The following is a 25,696-nucleotide window of genomic DNA, read 5'->3' as shown; positions in this document are numbered from 1 at the left end:
AGATAGTGCAGGAACTTTGAAGGAAAAGGTTTGTAGCTGCCATGTAAAATACTTTCCCAATATCTTATCAGATCAAAGGACCAAAATACAGCAAGGATGCAAACGTTTTCTTGTTTAAACCTCAGTTAATTTCTCAAATATAATGCATATAAAATTTGCTTTATTCCACTTTCTAACTCAAATCTCAATGTCTGGATTATTTCTCCAGTGGCTCAAGTCAGGGAAACAGTATCAAGGCAGGGGAGAAAATTAACTGTAACCATTAAAACAAATCCAAAAAAAGTCATTACATAATTGAAATAATTTACAGTTCTAATACACTTTGCAACTTAAAATTAGCCATATATAAAGCATGATTTAAAAAGCTTATTTGACAGTGTTCTGGGAAGCTGTCACTGGCAAGTGGAAGGTAAGGGAGGGTGTCTTAAGTTGTTGGACCTGCTTCAGTAAGGTACTTAAACACATGCCTAACTTTAAGCATGTGAGTACTCCCATTGAAGTCAATGGGCTGTTCATGTGCTTAAAGTCAAGTATGCACTTAAGTCCCTTTCAAACTTGAGACTGTAATTTCTACAAAATATCTTTTAATTAAAAAAAATGTAGCCCTTCTGGTTGTGAAGGTAACCACCCAATGTAAAGAGGTGCGCAATGCTTTCTTCCTGAGTATTCAGACAACTCGAGTACTGATAGATTATGCAAGCAGCAGAAGAATGAAAAGGGCAAAAACACAGGTCGTTTTTTTCATTTCAGAACCGTGAAACTGACCAAAATTAAGTCAATTTCACCCATTACTATTTGGGAAGACTCTGAGAGGCAGCAGAGGAATGCACACAGAAAGGTGGTGGTAGAACAGGGAAAAGAATCCCTAGATCTCCTGGCTGAGTGTTAGTCTTCCTTCCAAGTGCATTGTATGATAAATAGGAGTCACTGAAAGCACCTCTTAGTGCAACTATTTACAGGGGATGAAACCCCACCCCCTAAAAAAATAAAACAGCAACAAACCACAAACCCTGCATCTAGGTTGAGAAGTGGAGATCCCTCTTCCTCCAACAGCAGCCTGGAAGATCGATAATAGAGTAGTAGAAACAACTTGCTCCTCACTGTTACCTATCTCCTAGAAATCAGGAGGCCACAGAGTAAGGCAGACAGAGAAAGAAGTCTTTGCTAGAGGGAAGGTTACAAAGGTTTAAGATACCTCCCATCTGAGACTGATATGAAACACAGATGACTGGAGAAGGGCTAAGACCACCACCCTGATGAGAATTCTTGATGCTTCCCAGGAAAAGGATTTGGCTTTTATCGGGGAACAGCTCTTGCATCTTGCTATGGAACCCTCCCCCAATCCTCTGTATTGGCCTGTTAGGTATTGGTCACATGTTTTCAAACTCTGAAGCAGAGCAGAGTTAGTTTTCTCAGCATATTTTGACTCTCTCACTTTTGCTTTCTTGGAGATTGCAGAGTTTTTTACAATGTCAAGTCAAACTAGGGAAACCATATGGCTTAGAAAGTGTGGGCTGGACTGTTCTGTAGAGACAGATTTAGCTAATGAGTACCATTTTGAATGAACAGTTCAACCCGGAACACTTTTATTATAATGAACCATTTATAGTGCACATATAATACCTTTTCAGTAACATACCAAATATACATACAATGGTAAAAAAAAATTGATTAGAATCAGAGTATAATATTTGGTACTTCACACCCTGAAAATGTAGAAAATCTGCAGATTGATCAAGATTATGGCTAGGGAAAGTGGAGAAAACTCTCTCACACTGCTTCACCACTCGGTATAGTGCTGCACATAGTCGTTGTAACTAAGACTAGAAATCTAAACCATTAATGCCTATTTTAATTTCAATATCAGGTCTTACTAAGAAAATACAAACCCAAAGTAAGCAAAACTGCCATCACAAACTATAAAGACCAGTCACTTATGGGCCTTATAAGACCCCTACATATTATGTAACTACTGTTTAAATCAGGAGCAGGGCCAGGAGCTACAGGGAGAGCAGCAGCATCTGCTGCCACCACATGGTGGAAGAAGCTGGAATGCAGTGATAAGGTGGTTTGCAGAGAGAGGGTTTGCTGCCTGAAACAATTAGAGGCCCTGGTGCTGCCATTCCATAGGGAGGGGAGGGTGTCTCCCAACTACAGCAGGTCCCATTGCTCAGGCTCAGCACTTCACTGGCAGATCCCAGACTCTGACATTCCACTCTGGAGAAGCCCCTTTATCCCAGTGGGAAGTAAGAGGGGGACTGCTCGGCGCCCTGGTCAGCTGTGTGGCAGAGATCAATTGAAGCCTACTTGTGTTCTGTCACTACTACTTTCACCTCCAGCAAGAAGTGGTGGGAGAGAGAGGAAGGGGGATCAGAGGCCAGAGGGATGTCAGAGGAGCTGGGGGTCTGGGATCTGGCAAGCTGGGGGCAGAGGGACTGGGGAACGGGGGGAGTCAGGAGAAAAGAGGGCAAAAAATGAGAGCTGTCACTGCTGGGGACCCAATGGATGAGGCTGGCAAAACATAGCCCTGACCTTTCTAGGAGCTGTGCTGGGGCAAGGATGCCAGCACAGGGGCTGGCTAAGGGATACCCTGGCACCTCAGGCTGCACTGCCTCCAGGACCATCCACATTGCCCCTGCCAGCTTTTGGAAGCAGGCTGCCTCCTCATGGAACCCCATCACCACACTTTGGGTGAGCTAGGGTTACCATACGTCCGTTTTTTCCCGGACATGTCCGGCTTTTCGGCAATCAAACCCCCGTCCGGGGGGAATTGCCAAAAAGTCGAACATGTCCAGGAAAAATACCGGCCGAGCACTTCCTCTCCCGCGGCTGCTCTGCTCCTCCCCTGACTCAGACTTCGGCTCTGTTTAAGAGCCAAGCTGCCCGAGCCAGCGCTACCGGCTTCGCGCAGCCCCCGTGCCTCCGGACCCTGCACCGCCGGAGCAGAGCAGCTGGAGCCGGAGAGGAGAAGTGCCCAGCCAGTGGCTGGGGTCCGGAGTCAAGGGGGCTGCCCGAAGCCGGTAGTGCTGGCTTGGGCAGCTTGGCTCTTAAACAGAGCCGAAGTCTGAGTCCGGGGAGGAGAAGTGCCCGGCTGGGGGCGCAGGGTTCGGAGGCATAGGGGCTGCCCGAAGCCCGAGTGCTACCGGCTTCATGGTTTGCCGGGCAGCCTCCAGACCCTGCGTCCCCAGCTGGGCACTTCCCCTCCCGGGCTCCAGCTGCGCTGGGGAAGCGCCAGCCGGGGGCGCAGGGTCTGGAGGCTGCCCGGCAAACCGTAAAGCCGGTAGCGCTCAGGCAGCCCTTTTCGCGTGGCTGGGAGGGAGGAGGGGGAGTTAGGGCGGGGACTTTGGGGAAGGGGCGGGGAAAGGGCGGAGTTGGGGTGGGGCTGGGGGTGGGAAAGGGGCAGGGGCGGGGCTAGGGCCCGTGGAGTGTCCTCTTTTTTTATTTTTTAAATATGGTAACCCTAGGGTGAGCCCCCTAGCATTGCAACAAGCCTGGATAGAGCCGCCCACAAATGCAAAGGCAGCATTATCTGGGCTGGAGTTAGCTCCAAAGTAGCTGAGTGAGCACCTATGGCCACAGCCTGCGATCCCCTGCCCTGCCAAAGCGCACTGCTCACTGACAGAGTGTGACTGCCGATGTACTGGTGCGGTTGGCTCTGCTGCTGAGTGGAGCGAGGAGCAGGCAGGCTGCACTACGGACTGAGCATTGTGATAGTGAATCCTTCTGAAATGAGCAGAGCGCTTTGGTCATTGCCTATTTACCATAAGTTAGGACCCACCCAAATTTTCACTCCGAGCTACAGCACTCTATCACAGACCATTACATTTCATCAGGTTACCCATTTATTGAGCCCAATAACTGTGTTTGACTAAAGCACATCTTCCATAAAAGGCATCATCCAGTCTTGATTTGAAGATTTCAAAAGGTGGGGAATCCACCACTCCCCTTGGTAGTTTGTTCTAATGCTTAATCACCATCGCTGGTAAGAGTGGTGCCTAATTTCTAATTTGAATTTGTCTGGCTTTAGCTTCCAGCCAGTGGTTTTTGTTAAGTCTCTCTCTGCTAAATTAAAGAGCTTTTTAGTGTCCAATATTTTCTCCCTGTGAAGGTACTTAGCCACTTTACATATGCACTCAGTCTTCTTTAAGTCTCTCATGGTAAGGCATTTTCTCCAGCGCTCAAATCATTTTTGTGGCTCTTTTCTGCACCCCTTTTTCCAACACCTTTTTAAAATGTGGACATTAGAACGGTATGCAGTATTCCACTCTTGGTTTCACCTGTGCCCTATAGAGGAGTAAAATCACCTCCCTTCTCCTACTCACTAGTCCTGTGTTTATACATCCAAGGACTGCACGGGACCTTTTTGCCACAACATTGCACTGGGAGCTCATGTTGAGTTGCTTGTCCACAATGACCCCTCAGTTCTTTGCAGAGTCACTGCATTCCTGGGTACAGTCCCCTACTTTGTGTAAATATGACCTGCCTTCCTTGTTTCTACATGTATATATTTGTATTTGGATGCACTATATGTGTAGTGTATATTTTAAAAAAAAAGTTTTTTGAACTTTTATAGGGCCTTAAAATCAAATATTTCAAAGTGGTGGTGGTATTGGTTATTGTTTTATCGCTTTTTTCATAGAAAATTGACTGATAAATGTAACACTTTTCTGAAGATATTTTTGGCACCTCTGTTATGTACATGTATTCTCAGATTGCTGTCTGGAATGTGCTGAGAGCTTTCAAACTCTCATTGAATAAAGCCATACGAGGTCAGGTCCCTTAATTGTTTTTTACTGCAATTGCATTGGATTAAAACATGTTTCCCCTGTATTTCCAAAGAAAATTTCTCATGCTCACATACTAAGAACAACATGTTTTTCTGACACATGTAAAGATATGCCAGAAGCTGCTGTTAATAATCTAGGCTCTGTTCCTGCAGTGAACTCCACATAAGCAGACCCATCCATCTGTGCAGAACTCCAACGAATTCAGCAGGGCTCCGTGGAAGATAGAAATCTGCCCCTTAAATTAAAGTCCCTGTTCAATACCAGAGTTGAATATATTCCTTAACTGTATGTTGTTTTTCCTTTTTAAAATTGTTTTTTTTTCTCTTTAAGGACTTTCCTCTATGTATGTAAAGTAACATTTTTCTACAATAGCAGCTGCAATATGAAATAGGGTCCAATGGAATATTTCCAAAAATTCATATACTTTAAAGTAACAAAGATTTAAATGCCTGTAAGTTTGTTACAACTGAAAATATTAAGGATCGATTGATTGAGTCGTGTGGTTACTGGCAGAAGTGCTGAATGTTTTGTGTGGCTGGAATAACATATAAGAACACAAAATGCTTATTCAAGAGGAGCTGAACAAGGAGGAGGAGTTCTTTGTACTTTATCATAAATGTCACTTAGTATCAGTCACTTAATGTGAGGGATTGCTAACCAAACTTAAGCAGGAAGATGCTTCAACTGTGCATGCAGAGCCCTTTTTGAACTCTAAAAACAATCAACTAAATCAGCCTGGGCAGCTACTTAAGACACTTGGTGTAGATCCCAAATATTACAAATTTCAGAGTAACAGAAAAAACATTTGCAATGAGGCATGTGAAATGTAGCAGAATCAAGGCCTTGCTATGATGTAGGTCAAGCTTTTAATATGAATTGCATCATGCTACTCATCACCTGGTCCAGAGCTAGTAGAGCATTTGGTCCTGTCACCAGCACACACAATGGGTGTTGCTGCATATAGCAGGGTGGACACCTGCTCCTGCCTGGAAGGGCCTGAGGTAGCCCAGGGTGAAGGCTGAGCTGATTGGGGGAAGTGGCTGCAGCTGGGGCCATGCCCCAACCAGTTTCAGCTGGCCCTATAAAGGCAGGGAGCCAGGAGCTCACACACAGTCTCTCTCTGCAGTCAGAGAGAGATAAGGGTCTGGTTGCAGGGAGCTAGACACAGGGTACCTGAGTGGAGCAGGGCTGGGGAGCTCCTGCCAGGAAAGTCCCAGGCTGTGGCCTAGGAGAAGGCCAAGGAGTACTGGGGGTTGCAGAGGGCAGCCCATTGGTAGGCTAAGGCAGCAGGTCCAAACCCAACCTTGCAGATGATGAGTGGCCTATAATGCAGTCTGCCCCAGGGAGCGGGGGCTAGTTGGTGACTGGCAGTGGCCTTATCCTGAGGTGAGGTAGGGATAGTGGGTGGGGGTTCCCCTGGGGAGGGGAAACCCAGAGAAAGGGGTTCTGTCAGGGGCAGCCCCCCAAATAAGGGCACTGGGGTCCTGGGAGGGACACGGAGGGCCAGAAGCGGTAAGGTGGATCACTGGCCTGCAGAGGGCGCGCTGGAGGCTTGATTGAGCTGATTCCCCGAGACGACCAGCAGGAGGCGCCACAGGGGTGAGTCCGCACCCTTACACTGCATCTTTGGACCACAGACAGTAGATCCCGGCTCAGATGGAGTTGGAGGCTCAGCTTGCCTCACCCTGTTATTGTGTAACAGATCATTACAGAGGAATGTGGTATACTTTGGTTCAAAGGCCTGTCTCTGCCAATGACTGGCAAGTGGCAATTATTGGTGTAAAGATTGGCTGATTGAGTTCATAAGACTTAGAACCATTAAAAAGACCACTTGCATACAAAGGTGTTTTTTCATTTTTATTACAGTTGTTGAACTCTTCAGTTTCTGAAGCAGTCACAGTCCACTTGCGAGTAACCATTTTTGTTTAAAAAAAAAAAAAAAGCCCACAAAATTATGTAGCATTCTCTTTAAAATAAGAGAGTAAATTTAACTATAAGCTTAGATTCTTAATATTTGTTTCAGTTCATTCCAGCTACTTTTTTTAATCCAATTTGAACAAATGTACATCATTAAGATTTAAGAACTTATTCTTTCTTCATTAGAATGCTGTGGCTTGAGTGCTGATCGGTCTTTCAATTCTTACTAAGTAACAGGAAACAGCAGTGACTTTTGGAAGACGTAAAATTACTTTGGTTTCCAGTTACATACCACAAGTGCCCCTCCTTTTGATTTCCCCGTTTTTGGGTGTTTGTTTTAATATAGTTCCTGGTACCCATATAAGTAAATTTTTGTCTCTGTTTCCATCGTTCCTCAAATATATTATTGTGTTTTTGTTTTTCTTGAAAAAGTACTTCTTAACAAACACATTCTTTAGCTGTAATGCTAGTTTCTTAAAAACAGGCACCGCAGCTAACACTTATTTATTTATTAAATTATCTAGAGAGGTGGGCACTGCCGGATACAGTACTGCTAGTAAGTTTGGACAGTTTACCTCCACTCAAAAGTAAATTCTGAATTTCTGATAGAAATAAAGCATGCTCTCTGATGCTTTATATAAAAATATAAATGCAAAATTCAGTTCAGATTAGTCCATAACTCTGATTTCCAAATAGTGTCCATTTTCATTAGTGAAGTAATTTTGTTTCCGTACTATAACCTTCAAAAAAAAGTCAAATATTGACCCTTTCCTCAAATTGTAGTAGTTCTGCTACAACTGGTGCTAACCCTTGCAGCTAAAAACGTAGAGCAGATTCACAGTGGTGTCAGAATACCTCCTCCCCCCTGACTTTTTTAATTGAACTGCTTTCTTTCTCCAACTCAGAAGCCATTCAAGAGTTCAGTTTTAAAACGGTTTGACATTCCAGCATTTCTTCTTGTTCTTGGGTGCTCTGTAGTACGTCAAGTGTGTATGGCTTTGGGACTGTGATTTCACTTTGAAACTCCTTTTGTTTTTTTGTCTGGGAAACTGAAGAGTATAAAATCATGCAACTCTAATATGTTTTCTCTGTCTCTCTATCTTAGTTGACTAGTTTGGTGCAGCACCCAAATTCATCAACTCAAACCCTAGAATACTATGGCTATGCCTATACTACAGTCTATGTCAGCAAAACATATGTCACTCAGGGGTGTGACTATTCCATCTCCCCAGAGTGATAAGTTACACCAACATAAGCATTTGTGTGCACAGTGCTATGTCAGCAGGAGACATAGCTTATACCGCTCAAGAAGGTGTGGGGTTTTTTTTTAATACCAACAGAAGAACTCTCTCCCATAGGCATAGAGCATCTTCACCAGATGTGCTGCTGCAGCATGGCTGTACAGAAGCTCCCCGACTTCTGAAAGCGTTCCGTTCCGGAATGCCTTGCATAAGTTGGGAAGTATTTCCAACAATTACACCCAAAAAAAAAAAAGCTTACGGAACCTTCTTGGTAAGTTTTGGATTTCTGTAAGTCAGGTTTGCATAACCGGGGGAGCATCTGTATCAGTACAACTGCACCGCTGCAGTGCTATATATATAGACCTACCCTAAGTCTCTCCATCCCTGCGCCAGGGGGAAATCCCCAAAACTGGGCCTTCAGTCTAGCAACAGAGTCATTTTGAAGGAAGAATATCTGGCACTTTTTTGAATCTTGCTATATTCATGATAACTTAAAGTTAGCCTGGTCAGGAGTATCTCTAGATGATGATATTCTAGTAATATCCGGAAGTTAACATTGCTGAGGCAGGGTTTCTATTCTAAACCCTGTTTTCAGTTACTCAGGGTTTCTATTCTCAGAAACGTCAGGGTTTCTGTTCTAAACCCTGTTTTCAGTTACTCATAACTGTTTAATAAACATGGCCATTTAGGCAGGGCCGGTGCTTCCACTAGGCGACCCTAGGCGGTTGCCTAGGGTGACAGGATTTGGGGGTGGCATTTTGCCGCCCTTGGCGGAAATTCGGAGGCGGGGGGTCCTTCCACTCCGGGTCTTCGGCGGAAATTTGGTGGCGGGCCCTTCACTCGCTCCGGGACCTGCCGCCGAAGTGCCCCGAAGATGTGGAGCGGAAGGACCGCCGCTGCCGAATGCTCAGAGGCGGAGCACTGCCGCCTAGGGCGACAAAAACCCTGGTGCCGCTCCTGCATTTAGGATTAAATTTTCTAGCCCTGGTCTCTACATTAGACATTTATTTTCTGTTTTGGGGAGGAAGTGTTAAACACTTAAGCTTGTATTTTAGTATGAATAACATTTCAGAAAATTATAGTTTCTGCATTATAAGTAATTAGTGCAACCTTTCAATGAACAGTTGTGTCTGAAATGGCTGAGAATATGAAAGTTAAATTTTAACTGAGAGATTCCCTTAATTGAAGAGAAGTGCCTTTGATTGTTCTGTTCAAAACTGATTGAGATTTAGCTGATTTAAGAGGCTTTGAAAGTTGCACTTTGAGCACAGAATGTAAATTGATCACTTAATCAGTGATGTGTTTGAACCATCACACACCAATGTTGGGAAGGGAAGTAGTCTGTGCTGTGCATGTGTGTGCTGCTGATGTGACTGTGTACTGAATGCACACATCTACTAAGATGCGGAGTAAAGTGTGTGTTGAATGAACCAGGCTTTAGTGCATAATAAAGAGTGAGAGTATAACAGCCCTAATTCATTCACTGGTCACTTGCTTAACAGTTCAGTTGCAGGAGCACTTGGATGCATACCTGGAGCGGTGTAGGGTATTCTAATATTATATAGCTAATAGATTTAGATTTATGGATTTTTTTTTCTTAAGACTTCTTCTTCCTTAGGAAATGCCATTAAAAACTATATTAAGAGAAAAGTTAAGACTGCATGGTAAAACCCTTAAGTCAGGAAATGTCAAAGTTGAATGCACAAGCTTAAAACTATAGCTTTTATATATAGTCATTATACACATTGTGAGACACTTTCTGTCACCTTGCAAGGTCAATCTTGTAGAGTGCACACTGATTGAAGGGCCACAAGGTGCTACAGTCCCTCATATCTCTTTTCCCCCCCGCCCCCTTTGAACTCAACCTATTAGTGACCGTAACCATCACTTAATGGAAGGCTCAGCACAACTACTATGTGCTCTTTGGCCTTTCGGTATTCTGGGACATTTTTGAAAAACACTGTGTGGAATAAGACAGTGTGAAGGGGGTTCCGCTCACTACATGTGCCTCCTTGTGGCTGGGTCTGGGAATTAGCTTTTGCCGCATCTAGCACCCCCTTCCTTTGGTTGCTCAAGCTGTGGCCCCTCTGGCTGTGACCAAGGGTACTCCCTCTTTGTGACTCAGTCCTCTGGCTAGGTCAATATACAGTCTCCCCCCCACTTCTGGGGTAATTAAGTTCTCTTGGACACGCTGTCCATATGCTGTCTCAGGTAGTCTTCTGTTCCAATTCCAGGTCCTGTGCCACTTTCCCAGTGGCTAGAAGGGGATCCCAGGTCCACCTATTGGTCTGGTTCAAGCCCAGGGACCCGATGTCTAGCAACCTAGGTCTGCTTAGTCTCAGTCCCAGTTGTTGTTTCCCTCGACTCTTACTCCACCTTTATCTCCTTGCCTATCTCTGGGTTTATCTCCAGAGATTCAACTGCTCCCCAGGGCTACTTCACTCCTCTAGGCCTCTTGTAAGAGCAGAACCCCAAAACTTACTCTACCCCTGTATCTCCTCCTTGTCCCTAGCCAATTCCCCCTTCTTTTAGGAAATGACTGGAGATCTCTTCCCTGCAACCCCTTCGTGCTCTTGCTTCCTGACTTTATATTCCTCTCCCAGTTGGGCTGATCTGTCATTAGGCCTTATCAATCCCTGGTTCTTCTCCAGCTACAGCATATAAAGTTAATTGGCTCCTTGTGGCCCACATTAACCCTTCTGTGGGGTGAACACCCTATCAGAGACAGCATAGAGCATTCTTTCAGATTATTGTAACCTTGGTTTCCCAGTGCTATCATAAATGTGCTTCAAATAAGTCAAAAAATTATAACTTTAAACTATAAAGTTATAAAGACTGAAGTTATATTAGACTTTTAAGGATATTTTGTTGATTAAAGGGACATTGTTGACCTGAAATCTAGTCAGTTTCATAAAATGGATTAAAAGTTGTCAGGTGTCACTTCTGAACTACTACCATTTTTGTGTAGTTTTTACATCCACCTTGTTTTTTATTTTTAATTTCTTCCTCTCCTCTTCTACTGTGTGACCCACACAAACAGGAAAAAAGGATTGACTATGGCAGGGAAGCAATGAAACTGGTTATACATAGAGTGATGTAAGATGCACAAAGCAAGCAGACTAGAGAAATATATTCTTCTCTAATCTTTCATTTCTAATTGCCTTAGACATAACAGTAGAAGGGAAATATATATAGCCCAAGGTCCAGTGTGCTTCAACAGCAGCCCTATGAACTACAAGTTGTGGGCTACAAACTCTGGCATCTTGGGAGAACTTCCTGGTTCCTGCCAGGATGTATCTCTGCCCTCCACAGCAGGAGGTCTCAGCACTGGCTGAGCTGGGAGCGCATCGCAGGCAAGCAGAGAGGAGGCTGCTGGACTGTAATCCTGTTCTATGTTCTTTACAGGTAGGACCAAAAAGGTCTTAAAGAGCACCCCAAGAGGAGTTTAAATGACATACAGGGGAACATGGGCTTGTTTGTTTTGGGGTTTAGTTATTGTGGGAGTTAGAACATATTTGTAAGGTGGGTTGTGTTGTACAATGTACTCTCTGCTCTCCCAGGAGGAGGTCTCAGCACTGACTGAGCTGGGAGCATGTCGCTGCTGGACTGTAATCCTGTTCTATGTTCTTTACAGAACAAAGCCTTGTTCCTGGTGGTTGGTCTGAGTGGGTCTGGTCTGAGGTGAACACCCACTGACACACACCACAGAGCACATAAGGGCCTCAGGCTCAGTTTCCCAATGTTGTGTAAAATGTCACATAGCAGGCTTCCCCTATCTTGAACAACCTCATACTGAGCCAGTGAACAGGAAAGGGGGTTACATATATATTTAGATGGAAGTGTGATTTGTTATTAAGATGATCTTGTCCCCGTCAAATGAGTCTCAGATAAGCAGTCAGTCAGTTCACAGGTTTGCAGCACTTGCATGAGTTCTATGGAGAGCTGGCTAGTCACATGGTACTGGCTCCCTTCTGTCTTGCCATCTACTAAAATGCATGAAGACAACTAAAAACACACAAGCTCATAGTCTACTTAAGCATTGGCTTGCCACAGAGATGTTATGCAGTCACAAATGGGAGGGGGTGGTAGTGTCTAGAAGACAATAGTAGTTCATTTGATTTAATATTTGCTAAACTATTATGGTTTCCTCAGCACTATACAAGGCACAGATGAAATCCTGTTCTGTGCCTATGGCAGATATAGTCTAAGGGCTTGTCTACATAGTGCATTAGTACACACTAAGTTGGGTGTACATTCTAGTGCTCACTAGCATGTTGCACACCAACTGATCCATGTGGACCCTGCTGGCACACCCTGTAATGGCATTCAAAAAAGCAAACAGAATGTTGGGAATCATTAGGAAAGGAATAGATAATAAGACAGAAAATATCATTGCCTCTATTATAAATCCATGGTATGCCCACATCTTAAATACTGCATGCTGATCTGGTTGCCCATCTCAAAAAAAGTTTATATTGGAAAAGGTATAGAAAAGAGCAACAAAAATCATTACGGGTATGGAACAGCTTCCATATGAGGAGCGATTAAAAAATTGGGACTTTTCAGCTTGGAAGAGAGACGACTAAGGGGGAATATGATAGAGGTCTATAAAATCATGACTGGTGTGGAGAAAGTAAATAAGGAATTGTTAACACTCCTTCTCATAACACAAGAACTAGGGGTCACCAAATAAAATTAATGGGCAGCAGGTTTAAAACAAACAAAAGGAAGTATTTCTTCACACAATGCACAGTCAGCCTGTGGAACTCTTTGCCAGAGGATCTTGTGAAGGCCAAGACTGTAACAGAGTTAAAAAAAAAAAAAACAGGTAAGTTCATGGAGGACAGCCAAGATGGGATGGTGTCCCTAGCCTCTGTTTGCCAGATGCTGGGAATGGGCGACAGAGGATGGATCACTTAATGATTACCTGTTCTGTTTATTCCCTCTGGTGCACCTGGCATTTGCCACTGTCTGAAGACAAGATATACATGGACCATTGGTCTGACCCAGTAGGGCCATTCTTATGAAAGGTCTGTGATGCATGTTATAATGTAGTCCCATTTCAAACTGTACTACATCACTGCGCACTTTGGACCTTTTAGTGCTCACCAACTGGGTCCACCTGGTCCAATGAGTGTGCAACATGCTAGTGTGCACTAGAACTTGCATCCCAGCTGGTACACCCTGCCGCACCATGAAGACAAGTGCTAAGAGGGAGGGTGACTTCCAATGCTTTTTAATGTGATCTGCTTCCTGTTTGGTAGACTAGGCAATTTACAGAGGAATCACTATTTTACAATGATATTTTCCAAAGTTGTAACTCCAGAAAATGACATTTCTGGCACTGATAATAGCTCCAGAAATTTTAATTAATGAGTGCAGTGTTGCCAACTCTTGCAATTTTATTGTAAGCCTTGCACTATTTGATGTGATTTTGATTTTTCTTATGGCAACTTATGAAGCCTTGTGTTTGGGGTGAGAACCTCAGCTTTCATTAAAAAAAGAAAAAATCCCGAGCCCTTATAGTTGCAGAGAAAAGCCTGCAAATGTGATCCAAGTGTAGCCTAAATGCTCAAAACCTACAAAGCAAATAAAAAGTACCCAATTTAAAAAAAAAAAAAAAAAAAATACTCCTGCTGGTGAGCCTGACTTGTGATTTGAATATGTGGGTCGGCAGAACTGTGGGGGAGAAACACTAGTCTGAGGATTGTGTTAAATTTACTGATTACAGCTCCTCTTCTTTGGGAAGGTCCTCATGAGCCTGCTCACCTCTGGTATTTTGGATATAAAACAGGTTTACTTTGCCAGAAATGGATATTGATACTCGACACTGCTATACCCTCCTATTTCTGTAACTCAGACTTCCCCTTCGGAAGATTCATTTTGATATAATTTAGTTTTAGAAAAATTGAAGCACTCACCTGTTGTCATCGTCATTTGAGTTAACAGTGTCTTTGTGCAGTCCTCTTGTGAAGCCCTGCTCCATGTCTGGTAACGTGAAATAGCTCAGTGGTCCCATTAATTAATTAAATGTGCAATGTTTCTGGACAATTGTGCTATTAGCATTATTGATGCTTGGTCACACAAAGCTATAAAAAAGAGGTTGTCATCTCTTTTTAAGGGAAGTTATGTGTGCCAATGTAGATTGGTAATGTGTGACTGTCAGAATATAACTACATTACAATATAACTAACTTTAGCTTTAAATGTATTAGTTTATGTACAGGAACTTTTTAAGTTAAAAGATTAAGATGTAGCAAAAGTTCTTGTATGGTTGTGAGGCTGGCAAACTTGTTTCCCTCAAGGAAGTCAGTTTGCCTGAAGAGATGAGTAAACCTGATTCTTTCTGTGTATATTTTAGCTACTGGGCTGGCATACAAAAACTGCCTGAAATGCAATGGCTAATTCCCCCGAGTATTTAACCTCACATAGAAACAAATGCAATTAAAGTATATAACACCTGAGAGAACCTCTCTACCTTATTGGTAAAGGAGCTATCCTCCATTTAAAAACCAACCAAATCAACCACCCGTGTTGCATTTGTAATTCTTTCGTTCCTGTTGTAATTTATATGTGATCTGCTAGCAGATTTCAGCAGAGCTTTCATTCAAATAAATAGAATTTGGAACACATTGGAGATTCCCTTTCCAAAGAAAACTTGCAGCACTTGGCATATCGTTCAACCTTCTAAATTAATTTTAAAACTTTATTAACTACTTTTTTTTCTGAGAACAAGTAGATGTATTATTGATGAGTATAAGTATCATGGATATTTTATGGCTATTGATGCCCCAAAATCCAATGGTTATTTTGATGACTATTCATAAGTCATAGCTGTAAACACAACAGTTGAAACTATGCTATAATATGCAATTAAATCTAAAATAACTGGGGTAGCACCAGTTACTGCCAGTGATACTATATACCACATTAATCAGTTAGGATTAGAAGTTAAGTATAGAAATAGAGGGGCAGAACCCCAGCTCCATTGACTTCAGAGGACAATTGACACCAGCTGAGGCACTGCCCCAGGTTGTTGTAAAGTTATTGCAGCTGAGCCCTATAATGTAGTTAGAATGATCAGGTGCCTTGCATATTTATAGTCCAATCCTAACAGCATGGAGGGAAATGGCAAAACTCTACTCACTCAATCTGAGGAGGGCATGGCTCAGTATTACTGTTTGTGGTGTGCTTCTCAATACATGTACTTTATGTATGAATAATATGATATATATAATCAGAGCAAAACAATTCAGGATGTATGAGTACAGCTGAGGAGTATTGTTCATATGACTGTTTATATTAGCAAAAGGTCCTCACACTGAAAACTTAAATAGGAATATAGGCCTGGAAGAGACTTCCTGGGTCGTTGAATCCGCCCCCTGGTATTATAGACAACCCTGTCATATAATCCTGTTCAATAATTTAATTTATCAAGCCCCATTTTAAAACTAGTCAGGTTGCTTGCCTCCAGTACTCCTATTTGGAGGCTGTTCCAGAACCTCAGTCTTCTGATGGTTAGAAACCACCTGATTTCCCGTTTACATTTCTCCAGTTTATGGCCATTTGTTCTTGTGACAGCATTGTCTTTCAGTTTAAATAGCTCTTCTCCCTCCATGGTGTTTACCCCCCTGGTGTATTTATCCAGAGCCAACCATAGCCCCTCTCAGCCTTTGTTCCGCTAGCCTAACAAGCGAGTCACTTTTAGACTCCTCTCCTACAATAGGCTATCCATTTTCCTGGTGAGTCTAGTAGTTCTCTGCACTTGTCCTAGTTTGAATTAATCTTCCTTGAAGAATATTTACTTTGATTTTATTGATGTTTATACTATATAGCATATATATATATATATATATATATATATATATATATATATATATATATATTGAGTTTACTTTGCTGATCTTTGTTGCTGCTGTTAATAGCCTGAAGATCTTGTTTCCTGGAAGCATTAGGATCTATTGTGCCAGGCAGCTGTTGCTTACCATGGATGTTTGTATTCTGGAGCTGAACAGTTTAGATAATCGTGTAAACACAGCTTATAATATTTCAGACTCCAAACTGCTGTTAGAAAAAATGCATATCAGTATAAATGCCAAAACAGACTTAATTTTGAAAGTGTTCTAATCAGGAAGTAAGTAACATCCTGGTTTCTAAATCTAGAAGTTCAATTTTTTTATGTTGTCTCTGCAATTACAAATTATGGCACAGAAGCTGCAAAAGCTGGTCTCCGATATCAATCCAACTGCTAGCATGCATAAAGTTAGTTGTGTATAAGCACTTGCAGACTTCACTCCCTTTTCTGTGGGCACATACAGAAGAAGATGGTGCAGACTTTACTCCATTCACTGAGAGGTCTTGGAATAAATATCAAGTACACATTGCTGTGCACATTTTTATTTTTTTACTAAAATTCACTATTTAAAAACGTTTTGCCGGTTCTGTATTTATAAAACGTTCTAACATTTCATTCTCATGTCTTAATTTAGAAAATTAAGAGGAACTTAAAGATTAGTTTTATTTCCCTCTTGCTAAATGACAATTGCAATTTTCTTTCCTCTGATCAATTCCCCCCCCCCCCCCCCCCCACACACACACTGAAACTTTGGGTCCCAATTCAGAAAGTATCCTTATTCACAAATTCATGCTAAGCATGTGCTTATGTTCTATCAAACTCAATGGCACTTAAGCACCAGCTTAAGTGCTTTCATGAATCAACATGTCCTTTTGTAATTTTTAAATACTAAAACATTCCTCCCTATCCTTAGTTCAGGCAAGTTCCTGGTTGGGCCCACCCTAGGAATACCTCTCTCCCAACAGGCTCTACTCCCATTTTGCTGACTTGAGGCTTTTGTAGCCTGCAATATCCCCTTTTCACTTCAGATATTTTGGCTGAAGGAGGAGCACAAGCAACTTTCCTTCTCTCAGTATTGGGTTGGTGAGGTAAGCCTGTTCTGCTGAAGATGATTTCTTGAATTGAGAAAATATGATTACTTTTCCAGCACACTAAAAACAAAAGATAGGGTAGAGAGCCAGCTGTTCTACCTTCCCCACCACATGAAATTAGGAGTGAGGGGAGATTGTAAGCCATTGCCTCAACCCTTGGGAGATAACAAAAGAGAGATCCAGCATCTATTGTGAGGGTGTTCTCTGTCTGGAGAGGAAGTTCTGGTTTATGGCTTCATCTGCAAGATCTGGGGGCTTGGGTTGCACTTTGCTTTTGTTTTAATGATGGTCCCAACTTTCTCTACCCCTTTTCCTTAAACCTCTATGTACTGGTGATTCATATTTTAAGTTCTTTGAGGCAGGGGTTGTCTCTTCCTTGATAGATAGATAGATAGATATAGATATCTCATCATGCAAAGTTAAGGTGCTAAATAAATACTTAATAATAGCCTTTAATGAAAATAAGGGGAAAGATTTGTATCAGCCACAGCATATAAAAACAAGGCATTCCACCCAGCTCTGTGAAGCATGATTTTAGCTCTTTCACTTTTTCCAAATGAATGCTGCTGCAACAAGATTGAGCATTGCAAGCTGGCAGCTGTCATCTCTCAGGTCATGGTCTTTATTTTAAAGATGAAGGTGATTGCAGGACTACCTTGTAGAACTCCATGGGTTGCATTTTGCTTCCATTGTGGCCACCCCTGCCTTGTCATGATTTCCCAGATGGGAAATCAGTACACGGGAATAGGAATCCAGAGAACCAGATTTAACTGCAGAAAGTACTTGAACTGAAAAATTCAAGGAGAGTTCCCAAGTAGTATAATAGTTGGCATAGTTGTTCTTCATAGTAGGGAGATTTTCTCCGGCTGAAATGTGTGCATCTTAATACAATACTGTAGTTACCTTCCAGCTTAAAGGGGCCTGGTGCACTCTTAGAAGGAGCTGAGGCACTCTTACCATTGATAAGGGCCTTCATACAACTTCTAATCTTCCAGCAGCTTTAAACTTGCATAGAGAACAATTTTAAAGCATTTGATTATGAGATCTGAATGTATGTCTGCAAACATCTAATGAGATCTACACATTTCCCCCACCAGGTTTGGAGGAGAACAACCAGTGTACATCAATATTATTAGGGATCCTGTCAACCGATTTTTATCCAACTATTTTTTCCGTCGATTTGGAGACTGGAGAGGGGAGCAGAATCATATGATCCGCACCCCAAGTATGAGGCAAGAAGAAAGATATCTAGTAAGTTCTTTTAAATTAAAGGCTGTTAACAAAATACTTATTTGTTCACCATCCAGATACATAATTATAAAAATTGAAACCAGATGCTTGGAAAGTTGGAGAATGAGTTATCTTTAGTCTCCCTTCAGTCATTCCCGGTGTCGGGCTTCATGTTAAGTTGTACGGTCTTGATTTTAATCAGACTGTATAGTGCATATGCTGCCTGGGTCAGAAATATTTGTTATGTTAGAGAGACAAGGTGGGTGAGTTAATATCTTTTATTGGACCAACTTCTTTTGGTGAGAAACAAGTTTTTGAATTTAAACAGAGCCCTTCTGCATACATCAATGGAAGATATCGAATTTGTCAAGATAACTGTGAGCCAACTGCCATTGAAGTTAATCTGAGGCTTTCCACTTACTTAATTAACATTGGATTAGGCCCTCTATTTGTCATGCTGGATATTTAAATAGCTTTTGAGACTGAGATCGAGACTGAGACCAAGAATGTCCATCATGCAGTTTCAGAGTGTGGCCACCAACTCTCACTGGTGACCACACTGACACTTTTTTCCTAAAATACTTAATTAACTTTAGGAAAAATAATTAAATGTGCACAGATACACATCCAAATCATTGTAATTTATATTTGTAGGGGTTTTTGGCAGACTCAATAATAAAAATATGGGAAGCAGCGGGGACGATGGGGATGGGTGATAAGTCCAATTGTCACATTGCCAAAGCCAGGGCCTGGTGTCTGTTGCCATGTGGCAAGGGGCAGGGCTCAGTGCCTGCGGCCAGAGCCCAAAGCAGGGGACAGGAACTGCATGGCCAGAGCCAGGGATCAGAGCCTGCTGCTGCGCAGCCGGAGCCGTGGGTCAGCGCCCGGGGACCAGTGCCTGCCACCGCGTGACCAGAACCCGGAGCTGGGTGCCAGAGCCCAGGGTTGTGTGGCTCGAGCCAGGAGCCAGCACTTGCTGCTGCCTGACTGGAGCCAGCACTCACTGCTGTGTGGCCAGAGGTTGGCACCCAGGGCCAGCTCCTGCCACCACGTGGCCAGAGCTCGGGAACAGAGCTGTGGGTTGGCACCTGCTGCTATGCAGCTGGGGCAGGGTGTCAGCGCCAGGGGTGGAGCTACACTGCTGGAGCTGCGGGTCGGTGCCTGCCACTGCTCTGCCAGAGCTTGGGACTGGAGCCAGGGGACAGTGCCTGCTGCCACGCAGCTGGAACCGGAGGCCGAAGCCCCGCAGCTGGAGGCCAGGGCCATGTGGCCAGAGCTGGGGGTTCAGTACCCACTGCCCCACGGTTGGAGCCCGGGGCTGCACTGCCAGGCTCCTGAAGCCCCGCTGCTGGAGCCTGCTGCTGAAACCCCCTCCCCCGAAGATGGGTCAAGAATTCACCTTGCTCCTGCAGCATTGTGCCCCACCTCTCTCCAGAAGCCGTGCAGGGCACTGCACATCCAGGAGCAACAAAGAGGGAATGGGAGGGTCTGATGCTTTGCCCCCCCCCCCCCTAAAATTTCATGTTCTTCCTGTAGACTCAACCAGCTGCAAGTGAGGTCTTTCAGAGACAACTGATCTGATTCCAATTCTTGGTTTTCTTTGCTCAGCTTTCTTTGGTGACAAAAATGCTACCTAGTGGTTGATCTTCTGTTTTGTGGAATATATCTGTGCTAATTTTGTGTTTTGTTTTGTTTTTACTTTGATACTGTGTGTGCTCAGCAACTTGAGAATAGTACAGACTGCCTGAGGTGACCTGTTGCACACCCATCTCCAATGTGTAGTATACACATAATTTCCCAGCAAAGACACAAATATGAGGTTACATCCTGACCCCATCACAGTCAGTGGTGAAACCTCCCATTGGCTGCAATGGTGCCAGCTCTCACCCATTATTACCTAACAAATTGGGTGTCATTAGGTATAAATATAAACCAGTATATTAAAGAAAGGGTTATGAAAGCTAGAAATGACATTTTGTAATGAAATGTTCATTTGAAAATACTCTGCTTACAAGTTTCAGAAATAAGCTTTAGCCTACTCCAGCACCATGTAAGGTTGCTGCTTATTGCCACATGGATCAGTTCCAGTTTCTAAATATTTAATTTTTTCCAGAGCTGTGATTGTCCTCACCAGCTGAAGTACCACAGTGCTTACTTCAAAGTTTAGAGACACCCAAGGAAAAGGATCCCTAGGGCACATTTGTGATAGGACCGCTTGCTGCCTTATTATGTGACCTTATAGAAAATGATACAAAATCAAAATAGATGAGGGTCTAGAGAACTACAAGAGAGAAAAATGGTATAGAATCATAGAACTGTTGCAGGGGGTTGGACAAGAAATCATCTAGTCTAGCCCCTGCACTATGGCAGGACCAAATAAACCTAGACCATCCCTGACAGGTGTTTATCTAACCTGTTCAGAAAAACCTCCAATGATCAGGGTTCCACTTGGAAGCATGTTCCAGAGCTTAACTACCCTAATAGTTAAGTTTTCCCAAATATCCAATGTAAATCTCCCTAGCTGCAGATTAAGCCGATTTACTTCTTGTCCTACCTTCAGTGGACATGGAGAACAAGTGATCACAGTTCTCTTTATAGCAACCCTCAACATATTTGACGACTGTTATCAGGTTTCCCCTCAGTCGTCTTTTCTCAAGACTAAACATGCCCAGGTTTTTTTTTATCCTTTCCTCATAGGTCAGGTTTTCTAAAGTGTTTTATCATTTGTTTGCTCTCCTCTGGACTTTCTCCAATTTGTCCACATCTTTCCTAAAGTGTGGTACCCAGTACTCCAGCTGGGGCTGGACACAGTACTCCAGCTGAGGCCTACCCAGTGCTGTGTAGAGCAGGATAACTACCTCCCATTTCTTACATCTGGCACTACTGTTAATACACCCTCGAATGGATGTTGTGAAGGCAAATATTATAACTGGGTTAAAAAAAGATTTAGATAAGTTCATGGAGGATAGCTCCATCAGTGGCTATTAGTCAAGATGGTCAGGGGCACACCCCCATGTTCTGGGTGTCCCTAAACTTCCAGCTGCCAGAAGCTGGCACTTGATGACAGAGGATGGATTACTCGTTCTTTTCATCCCCCCTGAAGCATCTGGCACTGGCCACTGTCGGAAGACAGGACAATTGGTCTGACCCAATATGGCCATTCTTATGTTTGTATGAATGATATTAGCCTTTTTCACAACTGCATCATGTTAACTCGTTCAGTTTGTGATCCACTATAACCCACACATTCTTTTCAGCAGTTCTACCACCTAGCCAGTTATTTTCTGTTTTGTAGTTGTGGATTTGATTTTTTTTCCTTCCTAAGTGAAGTATTTTGCACTTGACTTTGTTGAATTCAGACCAATTCTTCAATTTGTCAAGGTGGTTTTGAATTCTAATCCTGTCCTCCAAAGTGCCTGCAACCCCTCCCAGCTTGGTGTCATCTGCAGATTTTATAAGCATCCTCTCCACTCCATTATCCAAGTCAATAATGAAAATGTTGAATAGTGCTGGACCCAGGACTGACCCCTGTGGGACCTCACTATATAGCCAATTCTAAAACCACTGATAACTACTCTTACAGTCTTTCAAACAGTTGTGCACCCAATTTATAGTAATTTCATCTAGACTACATTTCCCCCATTTGCTTATGAAAATGTAATGCGGGACTATGTCAAATGCCTTACTAAAATCAAGTTATAGCTGCACGTCTACTGCTTCCCTCCTATCTATGAGGCCAGTATCTTAAAGAAAAAAAAGTAAGTTTTTTGGAGGGGCAAGGAAGTAGATGAGGTACAAGATGTGTTCTGTACCCTTTTTCATACCACAACTCTGAATTCCTTCTGCACAGCACAATTCACACACATTTGTTTCAATAACCATCCTAGATGAGGTCAGTTTTACCTAAACAAGGCTATGTTTTTGCATATAGCTGAGCAGTGGGTTTTTTGTGTTTTGTTGTTCTGGCTCTGTTACTCTTATCATATGACTGCTTGGAGTACTTGCATGAGTTACACTAAGCATTTAAAATATTATCACATCTACTATATAATTAAAAACTCATTTGAAAGTGTTTCTGCATTTACTAAATGTCTGGGGATATTAAGAGGCCTCTGAGTCATCTTGGGTCATTGTTGACATTCTCATGCTTGTCCTTGGAAGGCAGACTAACAGCTTTTCATTATGTGTGCAACGTGTGTGTGGTTGCGTTCCGTGGTGTGTATAGGACAGAACAGTTGGGAAAGTATATTTATACTAGAGTCATCATGCCTTCCCTTTAGGAAAAAATAGGAGGTTACTGGTACACATTGTACTTTATCCTGCAAGGTGCTGACTGCCCTCTCCTGTCATTTAAGTGAGAGGTATGGTGATTGGCACCTCTATGCTTAAAAATTGGTGAGCATTTTATAAGGCTTCATGCAATTTAATCCATTCTTTAAGACTTATGATTCACCAAATACATAAAGTTTCAGTATATTTACTTCCAACAGGCACTGTTACAGGATTGGAACTTCATAACCGTGTATAATTCCTTAGTATCCCTCTTGCTTTAAATGTTAATGGCAGAATGGAAAAACATGACCATCTTTGTACTCTGGCAAGTTTACACTCACTCACTCTCTCTCTCTCCATACATACTTGCATGGACACAGAAGTTACAGGCACAAGAAAAAAATATTATAGTAACAGAAGGCCAGTAAAATGTTGGTGTCAGTAGCCCATTGTCTTGCTCAAAGAGCATTTTGTTCTTTTAGAGACATTGTCAGCAACTTTGTAAAAAATATTTTTTGTTTTAATTTTCACTGTTCCTAATGCTCTATTAGAAGCCTGGAAACAAACAATTTTCCCCTTTTGGATTCTGTCCTCCTCCTTTTGGCAAACTTTGATTGTCAGATGTCTTATTCAAAGAGGGTTGTTGTTCATGTCTGAGTAAAGTATAGGCCAGCTGCCAGTGAAAATCATTTTAACAAGTCAGTCGTTGAGAATGTTAAAGATTTTTGAAGATGTGTTGTCTAATCAAATTTCATAGTATGTAACTGCATCTTAACCCTTTCCTTTGTAGTGCAAAGAGGTGTATACTTGTATTTTAACTGAGATTATGGGTTTTATGCTTGATCTAGCTATGAAGAAAATAAATATATAATTTTTACCCCTGGACATACAGCATTGCAGCCTTTTAGCATACTGCTGATCCTTGGGCAGGTTTCTGCCTTCAACCCTCCACATTTACTTCCTAAAGATTTTCTTTGGATGAAAACTAGCCAAATAGTGTGTGTGAGGGAGGCCGCCTATTTTTAGGGGAAGTGCAGGGTTTCAGAGGGTCATCTTAGTTTTGGGTAACCCTTCATAAAGCTCTTTAAACGCAATGCTTTGCGTTATAAGTGAGCTGCTCCTCGTGTAGTGGTGGTGTTGGTCATTGTGCTACACATAAACAACTTGGGATGGATTGTGCTGTCAAAGTTAGACTCAGGACTCATAGTTTGTCAGACCACTCTGTTTTATTAGCATAGCGCTCTGCTAATACATTCAGATAATGTGAGCCTCCATGCAAGATTCAAACAGTCTTATTTATATAGATAAAAGGGTGTAAACTAAACAAAGGGACAGAGAGAGCAAAATTGTAAAATATGCATGGAGCACAATATGCATAACCTGCTTCCTTGTTAACTCTTAACGATCTAAGACTAATGCTTCACCAATTGCCCTTAAGTGGCAAGTTAAGCAGTTAATGTCTGCTTTCCTGCCCCCCTGGCTTGCAGCATTTCTCATTTCTACTTAAAGGTACATACAGCATTCTTTAATTCATTCTATTTCTTTAATATAATTCATTTCACTTTCACAGTGCCAAACCATGTGCTGATGGGCAAAAGGAGGACATGAGTGAGGAGGACAGAAAAAATTTCCCTGTTCCCCTTCCCTTATGCCCCTGAACAGGGGCCAGGGAGAATACCAGTTCTTCGATTCCACATATATAAGAACAACGGGAGTCTAGCACAGATCACTATTCTAGCCTGCCAAAAAGGGAGGGGGTGTCTGCTGGTTGGGCAGAAGGGAGTAGAGGGCTGTGGTCCCAAGCTCATCCCTCCCTACCCCCTTTTTTGGACCATGTGAAATCTTGTATTCACATACTATATACGGTACAGGTAGCTGCTGCAAGGTGAGCTTCTCCACGCAGCTCAGCCAGTTCCTTGACCTAATCTGCAAAGACCACTGTCTCTGCTGAAGTGATGTATACAGTCAGTCATCTAAACAGCTCAGTCCTGGACTTCTCCAAGGTAAACAGTGTTGATGTTTTAGTGTGTCTGACAGTATATTGAAAATGTCTGAAACCACCAATCCCTCTTCAATTAGGATTTCAAGCACATTCATTTGGGAACTGTCCCACCTTATGTTCCCATCAAATTAGAAGTTCTTTTGGTCCCTTTGGACCAAAATCATTTGCCCAAATGTATTGACTCTGGAAGCATTCAGTCCAGCCTAACTAAATCAACTACGTCATTCACAGCACAGGTAAGGCAGCAGCTTTTAAAAGAAAACTCCATCCATGAATTTAGTTTAGGCCCCGGGTCTGAGAGATCAGAAGATAAGGACATCTCACAAAAAATATAAACTATATGTATTTGAAAACTTTTGATTACAGTTGTTCTTTCTAAACTTCCTGCTGGTCATGGCCAACTTTCAGAAACTGCTGGGATCATTTGGGATACGACGAATGTGAGAGAGAAAATATAAAAGAGATGTAAGGATCTCTTTTAATACTGACTTAACAACCTTTGATCTAAGGGCCAAATACAGAAATTATGTGTGAAGTGGTGTAAGTTTTATGTGATTGGACTTCAGGGAATCTAACTGGGTCTGATTCTGAACTCATAGTAGTTATAAATAAATGTTAGTGTAACTTCATTGACTTCAACAGTTATTCCTGCTTTATTCCCATGTAAAATGAGAAAAATCCTGAGTCCAAAGGCATACTTTGCATTCTAAGAGGCTAAAAGAGGGGGCGTTTAGCCAGAAAAATAGAGCCAAGAAAGGATAATTTAAGATAATATCCTGGTACTTAATGGATCACTTGATGATTATCTGTTCTGTTCGTTCACTCTGGGGCACCTGGTGTTGGCCACTGTCGGAAGACAGATACTGGGATAGGTGGACCTTTGGTCTGACCCAATATGGCCATTCTTATGTACTTATAAACTTTCATTATAACTACCTGTTTGTGTACGCACACAAATTTCTGAAAACTTTGGAATGAAATCTTCCATACTCAGTTTCTACCTAAAGGGGAATATTTTCAAAATGTTAAGCAAAACCCTTCATCTTTTTCTTCTTTTAATTTAGTAGTTAAAATACATATTCCTTTCCGTCTTTTAAAGAAATTCTAATCACATTTTAGGCCCCAGTTCTGTAAAATCTTACTTATACAAGTGGCCCCACTTGAGGTTCCCCCCTCCTCTTTTTTCACCTTTAAATTAAACCTGGGAAAACAAATGCATGAATGCAACATTAATTACATTTTCTGCAGGAAGTTTAGATCTGTCATGGGGTACAGATCTGTTTTTCTTGTTAAATATGTAGA

The 25,696-nt window shown here is 42.4% G+C and overlaps 1 protein-coding gene across 1 annotated transcript in view; it reads left to right on the top strand.

The window, feature by feature from the left end:
* Positions 1–25,696, top strand: part of UST (uronyl 2-sulfotransferase) — a 276,029-nt gene that overhangs the window by 158,037 nt on the left and 92,296 nt on the right. Inside the window, exon 5 of the mRNA XM_034765450.1 lies at positions 17,988–18,141. Coding sequence (XP_034621341.1) covers positions 17,988–18,141 — 154 coding nt within the window. The remainder of the gene's footprint in view (positions 1–17,987; positions 18,142–25,696) is intronic.

The sequence above is a fragment of the Trachemys scripta genome, chromosome 3 (assembly GCF_013100865.1).
Source record: "Trachemys scripta elegans isolate TJP31775 chromosome 3, CAS_Tse_1.0, whole genome shotgun sequence".
Taxonomy (NCBI): Eukaryota; Metazoa; Chordata; order Testudines; family Emydidae; genus Trachemys; species Trachemys scripta.
The sequence above is the reverse complement of the archived record's forward strand: the minus strand, read 5'-3'. Positions and strand labels throughout refer to the sequence as shown.